The sequence below is a fragment of the Salvelinus namaycush genome, chromosome 10 (genome assembly GCF_016432855.1).
Source record: "Salvelinus namaycush isolate Seneca chromosome 10, SaNama_1.0, whole genome shotgun sequence".
Taxonomy (NCBI): Eukaryota; Metazoa; Chordata; class Actinopteri; order Salmoniformes; family Salmonidae; genus Salvelinus; species Salvelinus namaycush.
In genome coordinates this window covers 8340001-8361797 of record NC_052316.1, presented here as the reverse complement: position 1 = coordinate 8361797, position 21797 = coordinate 8340001, and the positions used below count along the sequence as shown (strand labels likewise).

Below are 21797 nucleotides of genomic sequence, written 5' to 3'. Positions count from 1 at the left end.
TCTCTCTCTCTCTCTCTCTCTCTCCCTGTAGTCATTTGGGTCTGGATCTAAATACTTATATATATATATATATATATATATATATATATATATATATATATATATATCGCTGAACCATGATTACGACCACTAATAAAGAGCCTCAATAGTCCTTTTTATATTTAATTTCACTACAGCTGACACAGATAAAAGTATTATGAAGCCACAGTGAAACAGAGTTAGAGATGCAGTGAACCAGCTCCCCTGTCTCAGACTGCGTAACCAGGTATCAAAGCATGGACGATCCACTATATGCGATACCCTAATTACATTTGTCTGGAATGCAATATTTTGAGTTTGTAATTTCCTTAACATTTAATCACGGTTTTGTATCAGAAACCTGATCGACCGGGCTGAAGTTGACAGGCTTGACTCTAACATAGCGCAGTGGTTGTGTCATAATTGTGTCCCATCCAAGTCCTTAATCAGTTTAACCTCACCAGTGGGCCAGATCCGTTTTCTAATACATGGGAGAGACGAACAGAGCCGTGTTCAGGGTCTATTGTCCAGGCACGTTCCTGGGATCTCTGAGGGATGGATGGGGACCTGAACAGGCCTGTTGTAGAACACTGGTCTAACATGTGTTCTGGGATCTCCCTCTGAGGTAATGGGCCTCATTAGACCAGATCCACTCTGTTCCCATAGGACTCTCGTCAAAAGTAGTGCACTATATAGGGAATGGGTTGCCGTTTGGGATGCTGCCACAGTTCCTAACGCTTCCAAACAAAGCACTTTGGGTTCTCTAATGCTGCAGTGTCAAGGGTCATATAAAACATGGGGTCTTGCGTGTAAACCATTTAAATCCTCAGGACAGACAAGCTTCTTATGGAAACATTTGGAGGCAGTTTACCAGGAAAAAGAAAAATATACTTTCTCGAGCGTAGTACTCCCTACATAACACTAGCCTCGTTTTGTACTGACTGACGAGACACAATTTGTGACCGAGCAGCAGCCATTCCGCAAACATTCTCTGTGAGCCGCAGTGTGTGAGCCGGGCCTGTTGGGAGTGTGTGGGACAGTGTGTGAGCCGGGCCTGTTGGGAGTGTGTGGGACAGTGTGTGAACAGTATGTGGACAGAGGTAAATCTCTCAGTACCCAGAGGTGGAGTGGGTGTTGTTGAGGTATTGATGTAGCAGGGGGGCTGGGTGTCAGTGGGACACGCATCACACAAACCACTGAGCCCAGAGAAACATCATCTACCTCGCCTAGCCTGACCGCCGTCACATCTCCCAATAAACAGAGCAACAAGAGACACCTTTATATGCCCTTCTCCAGACCCAGACCATGTCTGCCTCAGAGCCAGGGCCGCCAGACCACAGCCCCTGGACTACGCCTCTACTCAGACCAGTCCAGACTCCAGAGTCAGACCAGGATCCAGTGTCACTCTAGGCCAGCAACTAATATAAAGTAGCTACAGTACAGACACTGGTACTGTCGAGAGAGAGGGATGGATGTTAGCATTTTTTTAATGGATTGAAATAAAATGTGTTATGTGGTAGGGTTATGTTGACATACGCACTGTGGTGTTCAGTGGCTAGGTTGGCTAGCTAGCAGGTGACATTTGACGGTTTTGAAAGGAAGAGGAGGCCAGAAGGAAAGTAGAAGAGAGTTTAGTTGAATCATTGTATAAAAATGATGTCATCCCCAAAGTAGTCAGCCCAGAATCAACTCAACACGCTGTGTGATATACCTGCAAGTGATTTGGTACATTGTGAATGTGAATGTGATCCATATTTGGGAGCTTTTTGATAGCATTCATAGCGTTGGCAGAACATTGCGCTCTGTAACGCTGACTACCAGCTGGAATTCAGCTGGGCAATTAGAGCTGGGAGCGTTCCCCAGCAAAGTGTTCAGTCCTCCAGGCCAATGAGGCTGTCCACTCTCCCTACAGGCTCTGTCTGTTTACACTGTCAAGCCTTCACTCTGCTTGTTATAATGGAGATGCACCACAGAGCTGTATCAGAGCTCTCTCCAGAAAGAGAGAGACCAGAGAGAGTGAGAGACCAGAGAGAGAGAGAGAGAGACCAAAGTAGGGTTGCAAAATTCCAGGAACTGGTTTTCCCAAAATCCCGGTTGGAGGGTTCCCGGAATCAGGAGGGAATAAGCAGGAAATCCCAAACCTCCAACCAGGATTTCTGGAAACCCAGAGAATTTATTGAACGTTCTCTGAATTTTGCAACCCTAGACCAGAGAGAGAAAGAGAGAGCAAGAGAGAGAGGGGGGGGGGGGAGAGAGCAACGACATCGCAGTAACTTCCCCATCTGGAGATGGGGTACGCTTTGTCATAGTGGAGAATTTTGTCATGACACCGGCGCCTAGAATGTTTAACCTGCTGTGTTGTGGCGTTGTACAGACCCCATTGTTTGGTGCTATTGGCTTGGTTTATTCAGAACCAGAGAGTTCGATTGGTAGACATCTGATTTACATTCGTCCCATAGAGTTTTACACCCCTCCAGTGACGCTGAACAGTCTCCAGAAAATGATCCTGTACAACTTCAAACATGTGTTTCACATTTGATCAGTTCAGCCTCGGGAATTAGTTTAACATAGATGTAAAAGGTTTATGCTGGATTTATGACCATTGGTTTTGTTTCCTTACAGAATTAAGGATAAGTCTGGGAACTTTTTATTGTTTCTCCTGTCTTATGCTAGCTTTGGTTTCTGTAATAACAACGATTACGTTTGTGGCACGTAGGAGCGATCCTTTCAGATTGTCCATTTCACAGAGCAAAATGAAACCAAAATCAGTGTTGCTGATGTGCCAAGTTTCATATTTTAAAGGGATAAAGCCAAGATTTACATTAGGTCATGCACAATTTGGTCAACCGATGGTACTGTTAATGGATATTGCATGTGAAAAAACATTGTGCGGCCATGGTGTGCGGCCAGCAAGTGCCAGGCCCAGACTCATATTACGGCTAACATAAACAAGTGTCTGATGAGAAATGTAATGGAAAATATTCCATAAATATAAAAACGGTTACTGTGGAATACTAATCAGAACACTGGAACCTCACAATTCCTGCAGTTGGCAGGTTGCTTTTGTCCAAAGTAATTGCTCAGGAACAGAGACTGTTTTTGCACTTAAACGAATGTGTTTGCAGCCAGGCATTAGGAACATGGGCCAAAACAGTAATGCAGATTGGTGGTGAATGGGGATTGACTTATTAAATGTGAACATGGAACCACTTACTGAAATGTTGATATGAATTGATTTATTCAGAAGTGAATACTTGGACATCTGCAGAAGTACGAATGAGGGGTGATATACTTGAGCCTTGATAAGGACTGACACATTGAACGCCGGTTGCAGGCTGATATATCACAGCCAGCCGTATCCCCGCGTTGGCGTGAAACTGGACTCCCCGACGCCCAGAGAGAGAAGACAAGAGAGCATGACTTTGGCACACTAAGAACTGAACAAACCGAGAGGGCACCGTTAGCAGTTCAGTTTCACCACGTCTTGGGCAGCCGCCGCTCCATTCTCCATTACCCAGAAGGCTCTAGTGGTCTGGACGTTCTCCAGCAGAGTGAATGATGCCCGCCCGCTGTTCGCTGTTCGATCTCTTTCCGAGGGACTGTTAGTTGCGCAAAATGCCCTTTCTCTCTCTTCGGCTCTTCGCCTTGCTGGGCCAGTGCTTGGTGGTGATAACAATGCCATCTTGACCTATTGTTTAATTTCGCAGCGACTGTTTTCTCTCTGAATATTATGGGGCCTGTGGCGTCAAGGCGTTTGGCTTGGCAGCACGCGGCGCCTCTGAAATGTTTATTTTGTTGCGTGGACAAGGAGCAGTTTGCCAAAAGGGAGAAGGGTACAGAGAGAGAGAGAGAGAGAGAGATTGAGAGAGGGATGGTAGAGGTAGAGAAGGAGAGAGGGCTACATTGTACATTTACGTTTGAGTCATTTAGCGGACACTCTTATTGAGAGCAACTTACAGTAGTGAGCGCATACATTTTCCTACTTTTTCGAAGTTAGGGAGAGCCGGAAGACGCAGGAGAGACTGACGTCAGAGGTACACAGGAGGAGGGAGAGAGGGACAGTGGTGGACAGAGAGAGGGATTCAAGAGATGAAGAAACGGTTGATTGAATTAAGAGAGAGCCGGTATGAGTCAAGCTGCTTTAACATAGAACAATCTGGAAGAAAAAAGTATCAAAGCGATCAACTAATAAATGCCACCTAATAGGCATCTGAATCCATCCACTTGTATAACAGTCCCCATTGTGGAACCGACTGAAGCCTCGGAGGAAGAGGAGCTTTGCCCAGAAAGGGGTGTGGAGAGGAGAGAAGAGGTGCAGGGGGGAATGGAAGCAGGTGTGAGGGAGAGGTCCTGGACAGATTGAGCCCGGGTTGGCAGAGAGAGGAGAGAGGATGCTGCTCTCAGACCTGTCACAGATGATACGGTATTGACTGGGAGTAACATCAGTCCAGCAGCCGGCTCAAAGCACATATCGTGTTAAGGATTTTCACTAACGTTCCCCTCACTCTGGGGGTTCGAGTTACGGCGAAAAGGTTTATAATTAATGCCTTGATGGTCTACTAATGGTCATGGCACCAGGGCTGTGTAATACACTCTAATTAGCTATTAGAAATGGTTAGGGCAGCTAGGGTAAACACAGGGCCAGTAATCAGAGAGAGAGATACAGCTCCATAAAACACAGTCATGACGCACCAACTCTGAATAATGAATTTCAATCACCTCTCAATGAATGGTTATTCATAAGAGTAAAGATCCTGAATGATTTTTGTCCACCAAAACCAATGTCTTTCTTTTACCTATCTTCATTGCTGTAACCAGAGCCTTACATTGAACAAGAATCTAAGGGCTCCTAAATATAAGACTCTGGCTGTAACCAATACACAAGCCCTCCAACTGAACTTCCCTCAATCTCAAATGGACGTTTCAGAAACCCCTTCAGATTTTTTTGTTTTTTGTTGGCGCAACCGTGATTTAAAAGTCAACTTCTGCCCTGTAACATCGAAAGTCTGCCAAAAAAAAACTACTACTGTTAAGGCTTTAGTACTGGTGCAGTCTAAACATTGTCCACTCTCATTTGAGCGCATTGATATGGATGCGGTTGGTCACTTGGCTGAAACGTGACCCCATTTGTGTTGGAAGTTGAGTGCATTTCAATGGGAACTCCCGCACAGTTTGTCTGTTTTCATACAGGGGGGTACGAATGAACCCGGGCCAGTTTCAAGATAACACACAGACAAGGTGTGCCACTGAACCAATGGCACATTGAGCCAATGGCGCATTTTCGCTTTTATGTGGAAACAGGGAGTTCGGCTTGGGAATGAACAGTTGCTGTTGAACGCTAACAGTGAAGGTCATCAGATCAGCAAATAAGATATATCCTTTTTACTTTTATCAAAGAGAGAAGGGCTGTACTATGGTACGCGTGTGTGACCCCACTTCCCTCTCCCTCTCCCTCTCAAACTGGGCCATAAACCCAGCGATGCCCCGATCACGAGGAAATCACATCTTAGCTCTCTAATGTAATACAGGGCCTGGAAGCTGGCACATATGTGAACGCAGGCCCCTGAGTCTCAACAGGTTAAGTGCTTCCATGATGACTCGACTCACCATGTATTCTGGAGCCAGACTTACCCAAAGTAGTTCTATAAGTCGTTCTATACCAGTCCCCCATAGCAACAAGGGTTCAAATCCATCATATAGTTCCCCCTCAATCTCCATCAAAAGTGCTAGGATTCATTCCAAATGGTACCCTATTCCCTTTATAGTGCACTACTTTTGACCAAGGTCCATAGGGCTCTGGTCAAAAGTAGTGCACTATATCGGGAATAGGGTGCCATTTGGGACGCAGTCCTTGTTGTGGCAGAGAGCAGCTGGTGGGCCATTACTCTAGATGCCTCATTTAGTCATCATAGGAATGCTTCCTGTTGTAGACGATGCCATTCACAAACTTTTTCATCTGCCCCAAACTATGCGGGACCGTGTGAGTACAAAATGGCTGATCGGAACAATTTCTTTAGTCATTTACATGACTACTTCCTTCCACCAATTTATCGGCTGAGCGAGCTATCGCTTCGGCAGCGCTCGCTCACTCGGTTCCATCTGGACAACAGTCCTGCCTTAGTCACTGCTGTGTATGTGTGTACTCATATCTCACCATTCATAAATCAAGTGCTGTGAGAGTTTGGGCTGAGGATAAGGGGGAATGACGCAAAAGAAAAACAAAGTAAAGTGTGTGTGAATTCATCTCAATCCAGCATTGAGAAATGGAAAGGAGAAAAAAAAATCATCCCCTATCTTTGATTCAAATTAGGGCCTCTATTCGCAACAGATGAGTCTGGCTGCTAAAAGGGGTCCTGCTTGGCTGTGGAAATGATATGTGTAAACTATGTAATGCAAATGTTTTAGCGAAGCTGGCTTTAATTTGGTACCCTGACGAAGCACATGAGAAACCTGCCTCTCCTTAGCTGTCTCGTTGAATCATATGGATATAATTTCATCCATTTACGTTGTTCTGCTCTTTGCTGTGGTTGCCACGGGGCATTTGGAAGCAGGCAGATTAAACGCACATGTTTCCCCGAGCCGCAGCCTGAACACTCCGCTCCAGCATTTTTCAGCTGAACAGATCCTGAAGTGTTGGTGGTTTCCCTCGTCGGTCAGCGTATAAAAAGGCACCTTGTGATAAATGAACACACTTCCAGTACCTATTTTTTTTTTTCAGATTAGAATAATACTGAAAAGGAACCAGTATAACTTTTTATCTAGGGTTTTATTCTGTGGCGGTGTGTTGGATTCCCAGATTAGGCCTTAAGAGAACACTTCACCCCGTTAGAAGCTTATGCAATTACAGAGCCTCGATGCATTAGCTGAAATTAATCAAAGCGGAAAACCGGTGGGCCTCGTTAAACCCCGGAGTACCTATTGCGTTTACTAAAGGTCCTCTCAAAATGAGTAATAGGGATTTCATGCTAGTTAGCAGCCAAACATTTTAATCCCATTTCTCTCATCATTAGTCAGAAGCCGCCAGTCAAACGGATGGTGGTGAGAGCAGGCCAGAAACATGACAGGGCCCTGGGGTTTCACTGATCTCAAAGGATTCCCTCCTGTCAGCAGCAACACTGGAGACTATAGCTGTCGAGAGAAAGAACTTTCGAAAGTTATTCCTCACAAAAAGCACATTGAGGAGGTGCTACAGTCGAATACAGTTCATTTCTAAGGAAATTAACCTCCTGAGAAAACTCTTGTTTCGTTTCATCTCTCTCTCTCTTCTCTCTCGTTATTTACCTCTCTTTCTTTCTCAAGGCTTTCTATCAAAATGATGTCTGAGATGTCAGCGGCAGCTTTTTCCCCCCAACGCCACGCAATAAACGGGCGGTTTGTTTCGATCTTCTCTGGCATCTCAGTCAGGCTCTTTCTAATGAGCTCTTTTTTGTAGGTTAGCGGTACACTGCGGCCATTTAGGCGGCCAACTGTTTGGGCTTCTCTTTGCCAGTCAGAATTCATTTCCCATGAAGGCCTCAAGCTCGCTGTACCTTCACAGCCCAGCTCTCTGGGCCCATAAGCTGTCTGTTGTGATCGGCTGCCGGCCCCTCGGCCATGTCAGTACCCACCGTCACCCCAATGTTTACCGAGCTGCCCAAGCCGCCCTCTCAGAGTGAGACGGTGTCAAACGCTGCTCAGGCCCTGCTCGCCTGCTCCCTTCGTGTGGTTATTGAGCCCGTTTACCTTAGAACCAATCAATCCGAGGGGAAAGCCAAACATGTTTAAAGTAATTCATGTGATTAGCGCCTAAACTGCTTTCACAAATAATATCAAAGACGTGTTTAGAAGAAGCTGAAGCTGTCCTGTGTGGTTTCGACACCTCGGCTGGCTCCAGGCCTTCCCACCCATACCTTCTTCCTTGTCATCCTGTTTTACGTCTATGCTCATCCATTTTACGGAAAAATAAACAACCAAATTCCTTGTGACATTTTTTTCTTCTCCGTACAAAATAGCTTCAATAGCTCTCACACAGCAGCAAAGTTATACGCACGCTGTAGAACTTCAACCTATGCCCCAGTCCTGCTTTCGACTTTACTTCCCAGTAACCCACTACACTAACAGATGCCATTTTGACTGGCAGGTTAGCAACACCTGACCATGCACAGTAAATGCTCTATGAGCCGGTCAGTAAACCAATGTCCTGTGAATCATGTGCCCTTGCCCAGCGGTGGTAGTAGGCTCTCAACAGGCGGGGAAACTTCACCCTCCCTGCCTGCATTCCAAATGGCTCCCTATTCTAGGGCTCTGTGTGGGCTAAAGGGTGCCATTTGGGACACAGGCACCGTCTCACTGCCAGCCGACCTCGGGCACTTTAATATCCAGAGCAACATGATTAGCACGCTTTTTCTCCACGGACCTAGAACTCTCATTTAGCTTCAAATTTGTATTGCGTCAAAGAAAGAATGAAATACTGATTATTTCCCTTCTACATAAATACACACATTTGGCCCGTCAATAAGGTTTATATTTGTTTTCCCAAACTCAAATGTTCGGCCCTGTATTTCAAGAGTCAGCACGGTGTGTGTCTGTCAGGACTGGCATGCTAGTATAGAGGGCTTCTTCTCTGAGATTTTATTGAAATTCCACCCCCCCCCCCCACTCTCAGTCCTTTAAATTTGATGACCCTGCCTCTACAATAATACGACTCCAGTGTGTATTGTGTGGTCTGACACTTTTAGATGTTTCCCAAGCCCTCTGATCGAGGAGGCCTGAGTAGGCACATTTATCTGCCCTGTGTTGATGCAGCTTGGTCGGTTTGATCTCATGACATTAGTGTGCTGAAATCTACTGTACATTACATGCCGTATCATGTCTTCTGTGTGATATTTATCCTTGCCCTTTCTACAATCCAAACGACTGCCACTTCAGCTGTGTGTGTGCGTGTGTGTGTTAACGGCTTTAAGGTGTCCACTTATCACAACAAAAACATGAGTCTCTATGGGGTTGCTAAGTACGGAGCTGTTAAGCTATGTGAGTGTGGTGAGACAAAGGAATCTTCTGGTCTCTTTTTTTATGTTTGAATAGCACATTTAGACAGGCACGGACAAACATACACACACACACACGTACACAAAACCTCGGTCATCTGACCCAGCTCTCCCATGACAGGGTTAGGTTTCGTCCATATTAAATGCAGGGGGCTGTGAATAGAGGGCGCTTCCTGCCTGTGCTGTGAGTGAATGAAGGAGGCCATGTATGAGCATTGAGCTCAGATCAGGACTGAAGGGCCATTAGAAGAATGGTGTGTCTCTCTCCTTGGGCGTAACCCGACACTCCCCAGCCCAGTGCGCGCACGCACACACACACACACACACACACACACACACACACACACACACACACACACACACACACACACACACACACACACACACACACACACACACACACACACACACACACAACACACACGCAGAAGCTTCACTAAAGGTCAGGGGACAATAGAGAGCAGTTCCTCCATGTCAGGTTTCACTGCTGCCCAGGCCACAGAGTGAGACGACCCTACTAGTCTCCTCCCTACGTGTGTGTGTGCGTCTGTGTGTGTGCGTTTGCTCGCACGCATGTGTGTGTGTCCACGCCCCTGATCGATGCATAATGGCCAGGGAGGTGGAGCCGGCAGAGCCCTCAGATAGGGTAACAGGAACGTAATTGTAACGGAAAGGGCCTTGATGCAATGCTCCTCAGTGACCCCAAAGGCTCTCATTGTTGTGGACCATGATAGCAACCATGACTGGTATTGATGTCAGGCTAACCGTAGCCACTGCCGCGAGTCCCTGTGAATGGTTAAGGCAGATTAATGAAGCGGGATATAAGTTACATTGAGGTGTACTGTACTCTACATGTACAGTGGTGCTCCATACACGTAATGTCTGTATACAGTAGCGTGCATAGAGGAGGAGGAGGATGGCCACTGTCTCAGCCAATCAGCCGTGTTTGTGTTGATGAGCGGGGGGAGGATATGCGAGCAGACTCATGAATAATGGGTGTGCTAGCAAATCTGTGGTGTCCATTGGCTGAGTGGATAGGATCAAATGGGCTGAGTGGCCAGTCAGGATCAGATGTAATGGGCTTGTTTACACTCACTGCCACTTATCTAGTTCATCTACCCTCATCTACTATGCTCTGCATGTCACCCATTAACTGTCACTGTACAGTATAGGTTTACTTTCGTTTCTCCTGCAACCCACTACCTGTCTCTTGGTAGTATGGGCTTACTATCGTCTCCCTGCACTGTAGCCTCACCAGTAGCTACATAGCAAGTTGTAGTAACACTAATACTGTAGGCATGTGTATACAGATGTGGGATCTAAATTTGATCACCCTTGTTGCAGAAGAACTTTCCTGCAATGCAGGAAATGTAAAACTTGTAGTGTATTTCAGGTTTGAAAAGGCTTCTGAAGTTTGTCATTTCAATTTAGAAATTTCAGACTTGGTTTTCCCATAAGAAAGATGTAAATTAATTGTAAATGTATATTAAAATGTATATTAATTGTAATCCACATAATAATTCATATTTCCACTCTCTGCAGGATTTTTTTCCTGCTGTAGCAAACTGGCTCAAAGTAAGATCCTACATCTGTAAAATACAGATGTGAGGTGTTCCTGGCTCATATGACAATGTCTGAGTCCCAAATGGCACCCTATTCCCTAAATAATGCACTCCTTTTGACCAGAACCCTACGGGCCCTGGTCAAAAGTTGTGTACTAAACAGGGAAAAAGGTGCCATTTGGGATTAAATCAATGTAATTTGGTTACTAATAGGTTTTTACAGTGGTCTGTGGAAACACAAGTGCCCAGCCCATGTGAAAATGGAAGCGGTACAGTATCTGTTAGTTTCCATGGCCTGGTGTCATTGCAAGGAAGGGACCCAGCTATGTGACTGATAGAAGGAGTGGGGGAATGAGTGGGAGCATGCGCTGCTCTGAGTCACAGAGGTACATGGACACAGTGGCTTCATTGTACCACTGTTTACTGTACAGCCTTCCTCTCTTATTGATCTCTCTCTCTCTCTCTAACTCTGTGTGTGTCTGTTTTCGTGTGTGTGTGTGTGTGTGTGTGTGTGTGTGTGTGTGTGTGTGTGTGTGTGTGTGTGTGTGTGTGTGTGTGTGTGTGTGTGTGTGTGTGTGTGTGTGTGTGTGTGTGTGTGTGTGTGTGTGTGTGTGTGTGTGTTTCTATCCTCTCCTGCAGTTTGAGGGCTGCACCAAGGCCTTTTCCCGCCTGGAGAACCTGAAGATCCACCTACGGAGCCACACGGGGGAGAAGCCCTACCTGTGCCAGCACCCCGGCTGCCAGAAAGCTTTCAGCAACTCCAGCGACCGGGCCAAGCACCAGCGCACTCACCTGGACACGGTCAGAACACATGGAGACAGCCTCCACTCTGGTTCTACTACCCACAATTCCTACCTCCTGTTTCCTTTCTGCTGTAGATCATGGATCAAGGCTGTTATAAGGGGTTTGAATCAGGGTTCACCAAACTTCCAACCCTGGTTACGGTGTATGTGTATGGGGGATTTTGATTTAACAAGTGTTTGTTTAGATTTCCCTTCTTTTCCCCTTCCTTTCCAAGGCTGCCATTCACTAAACGTAAAGGAAAATGGAATTGTACACATGAAAGAGTCAGTGCCCATTTCCAAACCTCAATGCCCATTTCCATCCCTTGACAGTGTCACAGTTCAATAAGCGAACCATCAGTCAGGGAGTAACACGCCGTTCTCACTCGCCCCACACTCCCTCCATCAGCCAGAGGCTGTGCCGGTGCCACGGCAGGCTACAGATCATTGAAATATCACTTCCATTAGTCCGATTCGAGTCACAGTATGTGAAATAAGCAGCGGTTAGGTTAGCGTGGAGCATTCGGCTCAGACAGGGCTTTGCCTTGTCTCTCTCTGCTAAAGGGGGGTAACCAATGACTGTATATAGAGGAAGGGAAAGCCTGAGTCAGCCACTACTCATTCCTCCTGTCTCCGTTACTCCTCCAACGTCCTACTTTATCACAGTCCACAGGCCTCAACCAGCCTCAGCCCCCCAGCCTCACTACCGTACTGCCACAGCCAATTCCACCACCAGCCCAAGACGCTGATGGCCGCACATTAGCGCCCCGCCGAGAGTCTAATTCCGCCGCCCGCCACCCTGCCAAACACACTTTGGGGAAAAATCATTTTCAACTATGATATTTATACTAGAAAGAAGTTGTGTGTGTTTTTTTTCTCCTTCGCCGGCTCTTTTCTCCACTCATTGGGTCTGTGTCGGGGTGGCGTTGCGTAGGAATAACAAACAGGGCAGAGATGAGTGGTGCTGAGAGCGGCTTGGAATAACAATGTGTTATTTACAGAAATGAGCGAGGTACAAACGGAGAACTAATAAAGAGGCGTATCACCTTTCACTTTAATGGCCAACTTATATTCCACTGTATATAGAGAGAAAATACATACACTATACAAAAGTATGTGGACACCCCTTTTCAAATGAGTGGATTCGGCTATTTCAGCCACACCCGTTGCTGACAGGTATATAAAAATCGAGCACTCAGCCATTAAATCTCCATAGACAAACATTGGCAGTGGAATGGCCTTACTGAAGAGCTCAGGGACTTTCAACGTGGCACCGTCATAGGATACCACCTTTCCAACAAGTCAGTTCGTCAAATTTCTGCCCTGCTAGAGCTGCCCCGGGGTAACTGTCAGTGCTGTTATTGTGTAGTGGAAACATCTAGGAGCAACAACGGCTCAGCTGCGAAGTGGTAGGCCACACAAGCTCACAGAACTGAACCGCTGAGTGCTGAAGGGCATAGAGAGTAAAAATCGTCTGTCCTCGGTTGCAACACTCACTACCGAGTTCCAAACTGCCTCTGGAAGCAATTTCAACACAATAACTGTTCGTCGGGAGCTTCATGGAATGGGTTTCCATGGCCGAGCAGCCGCACACAAGCCTAAGATCACCATGCACAATGCCAAGCGTTGGCTGGAGTGGGTAAAGGTTGCCGGAAACGTGTTCTCTGAAGTGATGAATCACGCTTCACCATCTGGCAGTCTGACGGATGAATCTCGGTTTGGCGTATGCCCGGAGAATGCTACCTGCCCAAATGCATAGTGCCCACTGTAAAGTTTGGTGGAGGAGAAATTGTCTGGGGCTGTTTTTCATGGTTCGGGCTAGGCCCCTTAGTTCCAGTGGACGGAAATCTTAACACTACAGCATACAATGACATTCTAGACAATTCTGTGCATCCAACTTTGTGACAAGAGTTTAGGGAAGGCCCTTTCCTGTTTCAGCATGACAATGCCCCCGTGCACAAAGCGAGGTCCATACAGAAATGGTTTGTTGAGATCGGTGTGGAAGAACTTGACTGGCCTACCCAGAGCCCTGACCTCAACCCCATTGAACACCTTTGTGATGAATTGGAACAACGACTGCGAGCCAGGCCTAATCCCCCAACATCAGTGCCCAAACTCACTAATGCTCTTGTGGCTGAATGGAAGCAAGTCCCCGCAGCAATGTTGTAGTGAAAAGCCTTCCCAGAAGAGTGGAGGCTGCTATACCAGCAAAGGGGGGACCAACTCCATATTAATGCCCATGATTTTGGAATGCGATGTTTGATGAGCACGTGTCCACATGCTTTTGGTCAGGTAAACACAAGGGGAAAATATCTCCATCATCAGGCTGCAGGCTGTGTTTTCTTCAGTAATAATGTGTGACGATGAGGAAAGTTAATGACAGGGAGTGCAGTCGTTTTTACACCACTGGTGTAGTGATCCAATCAAATGTTATTGGTCGCATACACATATTTAGCAGATGTTATTGCGGGTGTAGCGAAGTGCTTGTTGCTTTTGGTGATCATGTTTAGTGCCCCCTCACATCTTTTGGCGCAGTTTGCACTATAACTTCACGAGAATATATCTTTATAGACCTTATAGCAAATGTGATCTTTACGCCGTCAATCTTCTACGGAGCACCAAAGTGCTACTTTAAATGTGATTTCTTGTAGTGCTTTAAAAAAAATGTTGTCAAATTGAATATTTTCATTCAATTTATGTTTTATATTTTCTCTTCACTCTCTTTCTCATTCCTTCTCTCTTGCCCTCAATTTCTTCAATTGCTCTCTGTAGTCTCAGCTGAAAGGTAGGAGGCTATCTTTGCCTTCTTATTTCATCGCATTTCATTACTCTTCTGTGTGTGTTTTTTTTTTTTGTGTGCATTTTTGTTCTTGATTTTTGCTCTTCTTCTTCTTTGTAACTTAGTGCCTACTGCATGTTCCTGAGTTCACATGTGGTTTTGTACGAATCCATTTCGAAATGTTAGGTTGCTTTGACTTGGGGTTGCTTCACTGCACTGTCATTACGCAATAACTAGTCGCTTGCAATCCGACACTTGTCCTACACTATTCATATGTTCCTCATGCTCTATAGAAACCGTACGCATGTCAGATCCCTGGATGCACCAAGCGCTACACCGACCCCAGCTCCCTACGCAAACATGTCAAGATCCACTCGGCCAAAGAGCAACAGGTGCGTAGAAAGGTAAGACACTCAGAGAGAGTGAGAGAATTTACTGACGACCCCCCCCCAAAAAAAGCTGTCACTTTAAATCAGAGGATGGGCTCATTGTCATGGCCAGAATGCATTGAAGGAGCCATCCTCCCTTCTCCAGCCTCCACTTTCTCACACTGTACATCTTTTGACCAGTTAACTCAAATCAAATCAAATTGTATTAGTCACATTTGCCGAATACAACAGGTGTAGACCTTTACAGTGAAATGCTTACTTACGAGCCCCTAACCAACAATGCAGTTTAAAAAATAAGAATAAGAATAATAAATAGAAGGAACAAGTAATTAAAGAGCAGCAGTAAAATAACAATAGCGAGGCTATATACAGGGGGTACCGGTACAGAGCCAATGTACGGGGGCACCGGTTAGTCGAGGTAATTTAGGTAATATGTACATCTAGGTAGAGTTATTTAAGTGACTATGCATAGATAATAACAGAGAGTAGCAGCGGCGTAAAAGAGCGGGTGGGGTGGGGGGGTGGGAAATGCAAATAGCCTGGGTAGCCATTTGATTAGATGTTCAGGAGTCTTATGGCTTGGGGGTAGAAGCTGTTTAGAAGCCTCTTGGTCCTAGACTTGGCGCTCCGTTACCGCTTGCCGTGCGGTAGCAGAGAGAACAGTCTATGACTAGGGTGGCTGGAGTCTTTAACAATTTTTTGGGGCTTTCCTCTGACACCGCCTGGTATAGAGGTTCTGGATGACAGGAAGCTTGGCCCGGTGTTGTACTGGGCCGTACGCACTACCCTCTGTAGTGCCTTGCGGTCAGAGGCAGAGCAGTTGCCATACCAGGCAGTGATGTAACCAGTCAGGATGCTCTCGATGGTGCAGCTGTAGAACCTTTTGCGGTTCTGAGGACCCATGCCAAATATTTTATCTCCTGAGGGGGAATAGGTTTTGTCGTGCCCTCTTCACGACTGTCTTGGTGTGCTTGGACCATGTTAGTTTGTTGGTGATGTGGACACCAAGGAACTTTAAGCTCTCAACCTGCTCCACTACAGCCCTGTCGATGAGAATGGGGGCATGCTCGGTCCTCCATTTCCTGTGGTCCTCAATCCTCTCCACCCCAGCGGGAGGACCCTAGATATTAGCGCTAGTCCTTGGTTCTCGTTTCCAGGTAAGTAGTGCGTAGCACATCGATGACTTGTTGATGACTTAAAAGCCGGGAAAAAGGGTCCACTCCGCCATGCGGATCAACCAAATGTTAAATGGCTGACGTTCAAAAGAGACGAGCCCAGTTTCGCCGGTGCTCTTCAAGTCAAAGTGAAGAAATTCAATGACGACTGAGAGCATGTTAGGACTCTTGTCGGTCTTGTCAGGCCACATGCGTCGCAAATGTCCCCAGTAGGTGTAATCATCTCCGCTCTAGTGCTTACTCTTCCTTGCGGCTCCACACAGTTGGTTTAATTTAGCAGAGCCTTTGAAAACCATTTCCCTGACAATAGATCAGGTTGGACCACATTTCGTCATGTTCATGGTCAACAGCACACTCTTCTGCTGATCGGGCTCGGTAAATATGGGGAGAATGGAGAGACAGAATGGTCTCATTGTGTCTAAAGGGCTTGAGCGGTGGTGGCCGGGCCTGGATAATGTGTTCCTTTGCTTACCATTGCTGTTAAACAGAAACATGTGAGGCTTGCACCATTGTTAATAAGCTGTAGCTCGAGCCGAATACCCCCAGTGGCCAGATGTTGTGGACACACGTCAAACAAACCCCCTCACTCTATCTCGGAACAGAAAAAAAAGACAATCCAAATCTGTTATAGCGTCATGTTGCGAAAGGCAGAGGCCCAATTAGACTTGATGAATTGTTGCAAGGCGCTCGTAAGGAACGGTTGCCAATCACCACATGTGTTCGGTCACTTACTGACGTTGTCCGGGTGTCAACTTACAATGTGAGGATTGTCGAACCGGTCTGTGATACGTAGAGACAGCGTTCCATCTGGAATCTTGATTCAAGGGCTCAGATATAAAAGGAAAAGCCTCATGCCAACTCAAATATCCATCCAGACGGGCTATTAAATCCATCCTGAATGAATTCCGTTGAATTAGTTCTGATGGCAGTCCTGGCATACTAATCTGTTGGGATATCTGTGAGCGAGGCAGTGCACGCTTCGAACCGCGTATCTATCCTCTTGGCTCGCTCCGTTGGCTTGTCCAACCTGTAAACGAGAGAATGGACGAACAGAATGATAGCTAGATGGACTAGTTGTCCTGATCCCTCTCTTTCTCCTGGTCCTAATAAGTGGGCTGCCTGTGGTCGGGAAGCGGGCGTCGAAGCCTGTCATTTCCTCTCAGTCTCTGTGGTTGAGATGCCACCGCTAACGAACTGATTCCCTGCTTTATTAAAGACTTTTGTGCTTGTGGGCCAGTTTACACAAATGTCCTTTTATTCTTACCATAGCCCTGATGTTTCTTATGTCAGCGTCGCTGTCCGCGTAGAGTGGTTGACATTACACTACAGCCTTTTTAACAGATGCTCGAATACAGAGAGAGAGAGACTGACGTTCAGTGTGGCTTATATGTGGAGCAATCTATAGATGAATATAGCCTCGTTTGGGATCAAACCCACAACCTTACATGGTTAGCGCTGCGCTCTAATCAACTGAGCCATAGAGGGATCACACCTATCCCGTCAGTCCAGCAAATTTCCAGCCACACCATAGAATCATGTTGGATAAAAAAAATCCCTGCCTTTACCTTCAGTTTAAAACCAGGCATTCGGTGTGATCAACCATGTCCTGACGTCACCACCCCGCTGGGCACACTCGGGTTGGATCAACATGGTTTCCACGTCATTTCGATGACGTTGAGCCAACGTGGAATAGACGTTGAATTGACGTCTGTGCCCAGTGGGACAGCTCTGAAGGTACTCCTGCAGATGAAAGGGAAGAAAGATATGGTTGTTAGGATTCCTGCAATGCACTGCCTTGGCCTGTACCATACCCTACAATAACATTTTACTACAGTGCAAGCCACTGCACTGATGTATAGAAGAGAGTAAACCATTTCACTGATCTGTAAGACAGACTACCTAGCTATCATTCCAACTGATGTAGATTCCCTTGAAACCACTGCTAGCTTAATATACCCAGGGTTGGAATTTAAAACGTGGATTTAGATTGGTAACTAAAACCACTGGGAGTGCAGGAATTCAGCTCAAGAACACGTTTTTCATGTCATAGTAATGTTTTCACTTTGGGAGCAGTGTTCCCAAATACGCTGCCCCAATTCCACCCCGGCATGGAATGCGTGATAGACTGCAGTTTCATGTGTGTTTGCGCACCCAGATACAATTTTCAGAAAGACAGTTATCGCTGTTCATGTCATGGATTTGTGTTGGTATGAAAGATGTCCAACCAAACTCTGAAATTCATGCTTCCTAATCACCTGTATGTATTGTCCAACAACCCCTCCCCTTCTCTGCTTGATTGACAGCTGAGGCCCTGCCCCCACCTGGAGCAGGACATCCTGAGTGAGTGTCTGTCTGTGCACCACCTGCAGGGCTCTGCCCCCTCTCAGCACCAGCACCTGCACTGCCCAGCCCCCTTGCAGCAGCATTTGTTCAACGGGAAGGATGGCCGCTCCCCGGGACTGGGCCAGGACATCTTCACAGGTGCACGGAGGTCACTCTACCCCCCCCCCCCCCCCTAACCCCTCACCCTTAACCGCTAACCAATAACCCCAGAACCCTAATTCTCCAGGTAAAAGGTGCCTGTAGGATCTAGGACCAGCTCAGCTTTCAGATCTAGGATCATCTTTCCAAAAAATTCGAATGCAAAACTGACCTTAGCTCAGCTTCTAGGCCAGGACAACTTCATCCTACTCCAACCCTTAACCCCCAATTCACCAACCGACACACTGACCTATCTTTAATATTACAGTAAACGTTGACATTTTGGCATGATAGACTGGCAGACACTGTCTCAGGGCTGATTTGCAGCTTTGAGGACAATTGTCCAGAGTGCCTTCAGCTCAATCTCATGCTGAATGTGACACCTGATGCGTTAATTAGAACTGATTCGGTTTGGAGAAACAAGTCCTTCGTGTTTTACGAGAAACCTTCGCCTCCCTTCCCGCTGGTTGAGACCGCTGGTTGAGACCGCTGGTTGAGAGTTATTTAGGACTTGGTGGAAATCAAACTGAGATGTCATAATAAGGAACATCTGCAAATGGCTAACATTTGTGATTTGCAATTAATGCTGAATATGAACATCTTCCGATTCACATTCTTTTTGATTCAACTTGGAAGTCTCTCTATTGAGACCCCATAGACTATACTACAGTCAAATGGCTTGCGAAAGAGAGGTTGATGAGCAGGATCAAATACAGGGTTACGATGTAGGAGAGGAGAGATGCCCTGCAGTGTCCACAGTTTATGGACACATCTGTCGTTGTTTGCTCAGTTTGTCCAATCCAAACTCCCCATCTCTCTCTGTTATTGTAATGGGACTATGAGAGCTCCAGTTGTCTTTGATTATTGAATTGATGCTTGAAATACTGGCATCTTTCCTTCTCCTCTCCCTCTGTTTTGAGTGGATGTGTTGCTAGCTCCAATTGTGACAAAATGTGCAAATGGTTTCTAGCCCGCAGGAGCTGTTGTGTTGCTGTGGCCGTATTGGTTGATTAGGAGGCGTTCGAGGACGACGGGTTTGTTAGGGTTTATGCCAGGCGAAATGAAATGGGATTCATCGTTGCATGAGTTGAGCTTTGTTCTCTAGCCAACAGAGGGAGGAGAGTCGGCAGGATGGGCAGAGTAGGGAGGCTCTTCAACGTTGACACCTCTATAGCTGACAATGAGTAGCACTTCTCGTTGCTGTGAATCTTATGTTTCCTGTTGGTTGGTTTTTGGTATCTGTAGGTTTTAGTTTCTAAGGCTAAAGAGATGTTCAGTAGGCTCGATCTTACTCAGGAAAATATCTTTGTTCCTTTTAGGACCTCAGTTAGTGTGTTTCTAAATTAAATTCAACTGCTAGAGCACATTACTGTAGATGACAATAGGTCCATCTCAGTATGACAGGCTACAAGTCTAGTAGGCTATGCAAGTAGGCTATGCTGCCTACTAATGCCACCACAAAAATCACCCTAACCCCTCACAACCCTACAGAACCCCCTCCTAACTCACAAAGAACCTTCACAAAACTCACAGAGGAAAGTCAGGACCGTCACAACCAAATGTTCTCAGGCCCGTCACATAACCCTCTCAGAACCCACATAAAAAGAAAACATTTAGAATCGTCACAGAACACTCTTACAATCATCCCCAAACGCGCAGGGAAACCCTGCACCGCCGAGGCTTGCGATGAAATTGAAGCAATCACAGCGATTATTTGTAGAATGTTTGCTGGTCTGGTAGCAGATGTTGGGGCTAAAGGGGAAACCATTTAAGGTCTGTGATTGATGATTTGGTGGTAATGAATCAAGCTTGTAACCATTTCAGAGAGCTGTCAGATAGGCCCTGCTTCCACTTGAGCACAGCTGGGGGAACAGTACTGCAGAAACCAGGAGCGCTCCTCTCGTCTCGTCTCTTCTCCGCACCGCCTCATTACCCTGGACAGTCAACGACGCTACGCTGTCCCCCAGGACACTGGGAAAGACATCACAGACAGGACAGAGTGAGGAGAGACGAGAGAACAGATTTACAGTACAGGAGAAGGAGTGAGAAGCAGAGGGGCCTGCTGACTTCACTGCCTTGACCCTCTTAGGCAATCTGAGAGCCCCTGGACAGAGCTGAGCTCTTTCAACTGGAGCTCTCAGTAGAGCACTCAGCTGTCATTGTGATTTGTCATGAGCCTGAATCACCATCCAACTGAAGTACAGATATGGAATCTTAATTTGATCACCCTGTTGCAGGATAACTTAAAAAAATGGTAGTGTTTTGACGTTTAAAAAGGCTTCTGAAGTTTGTCATTTCACCTTTGAAATTTCAGACTTGACTTTCCCTTATGAAAATATACTGTATAAACCGCTGCAAAAAATGTGCATTAATTATAATCCACATAGTAATTCACATTTCCTGTTGCTGCAGGATTATTTTCCTGCTGTTGGAGACTGGCTGAAATTAAGATCATAGATCTGTAGACTGACTCTTTTCTGATGCTCAGACAGGAAGGTCAGATGCATTTAAACTGCTACAAATACTTAGGGACTGGCACAGGGGCACACACACGTACGCTCGCGCACACACACACACACACACACACACACACACACACACACACACACACACACACACACACACACACACACACACACACACACACACACACACACACACACACACATACAGAGCCACAGTGCCAGTTCTCTCAATTCCACTCATGTTCAAAATTCCTATAAAGTCTTCTCATCAGAAATCGCAATACTATTGAACGAAATAAATAGTATTGTAACCAGAGCAAAACATTTTAAGGACAACCGAGGACAACCCCTGTGCCAGCACAAACAATGTACTGTAAATCACAAACAGCACAAAACAACAGAACATTTTATTTTCCAAAGCTCTCACTGATTGGATGATCAGTTGTGAAAACAAAAGCTCGTTGCCATGAAAATATTTTTAATTTGGTCAAAGGGAACATGGCCGAGTGAGGGACTCAAGTTGGCACGTTTAGTGAATTAACTTTGTTTGTCTTTCAGGCCTGTACACTGGCTCCAGCGCTCCCCATCATGGTGTCTCAGTGGAGCTCCTCTCCCCAGGACCAGCCCCCACCCCTGGCTCAGCCTCCGCCCCTGACCCGTCCCCCAGGCAGCCCCGTCTGGACCGGGACCTGAGCAGCCCGCATCATCTGTCCACTCTGTCCACCATGGAGAGCACACGTGACGGGTGAGTCCCCTATAACATACTACTGTGAAATCATATATGGACATCATGCACACATGGAATTGTGGTCACAGGTCACATACCGCAGGAGGTTGGTGGCACCTTAATTGGGGAGAACGGGCTCGTGATAATGACTGGAGCGGAATCAGTGGAATGGTCTCAAACACATGGTTTCCAGGTGTTTGATGCCATTCCATTTGCTTCATTCCCGCCATTATTATAAGCCGTTCTCCCCTCAGCAGCCTCCTGTCACATACCTATGGTAATACTGATTTTCTTAACGCACACACGCACACATACACCTAAACACAGACAGACACTCACGCACGCATGTGCACGCACACACTTTTCTTTCTCTCTCTCTCCCTCTCCCTCTCT

At 46.3% G+C, this 21797-nt stretch overlaps 1 protein-coding gene across 1 annotated transcript in view; it reads left to right on the top strand.

Annotated features, from left to right (window-relative positions):
- Window positions 1-21797, top strand: part of LOC120055143 (zinc finger protein GLIS3-like) — a 33168-nt gene that overhangs the window by 10868 nt on the left and 503 nt on the right. Inside the window, exons 5-9 of the mRNA XM_039003068.1 lie at window positions 11246-11407; window positions 14461-14571; window positions 18035-18122; window positions 18183-18212; window positions 21236-21415. Of these exons, the coding sequence (XP_038858996.1) occupies window positions 11246-11407; window positions 14461-14571; window positions 18035-18122; window positions 18183-18212; window positions 21236-21415 (571 nt within the window). The remainder of the gene's footprint in view (window positions 1-11245; window positions 11408-14460; window positions 14572-18034; window positions 18123-18182; window positions 18213-21235; window positions 21416-21797) is intronic.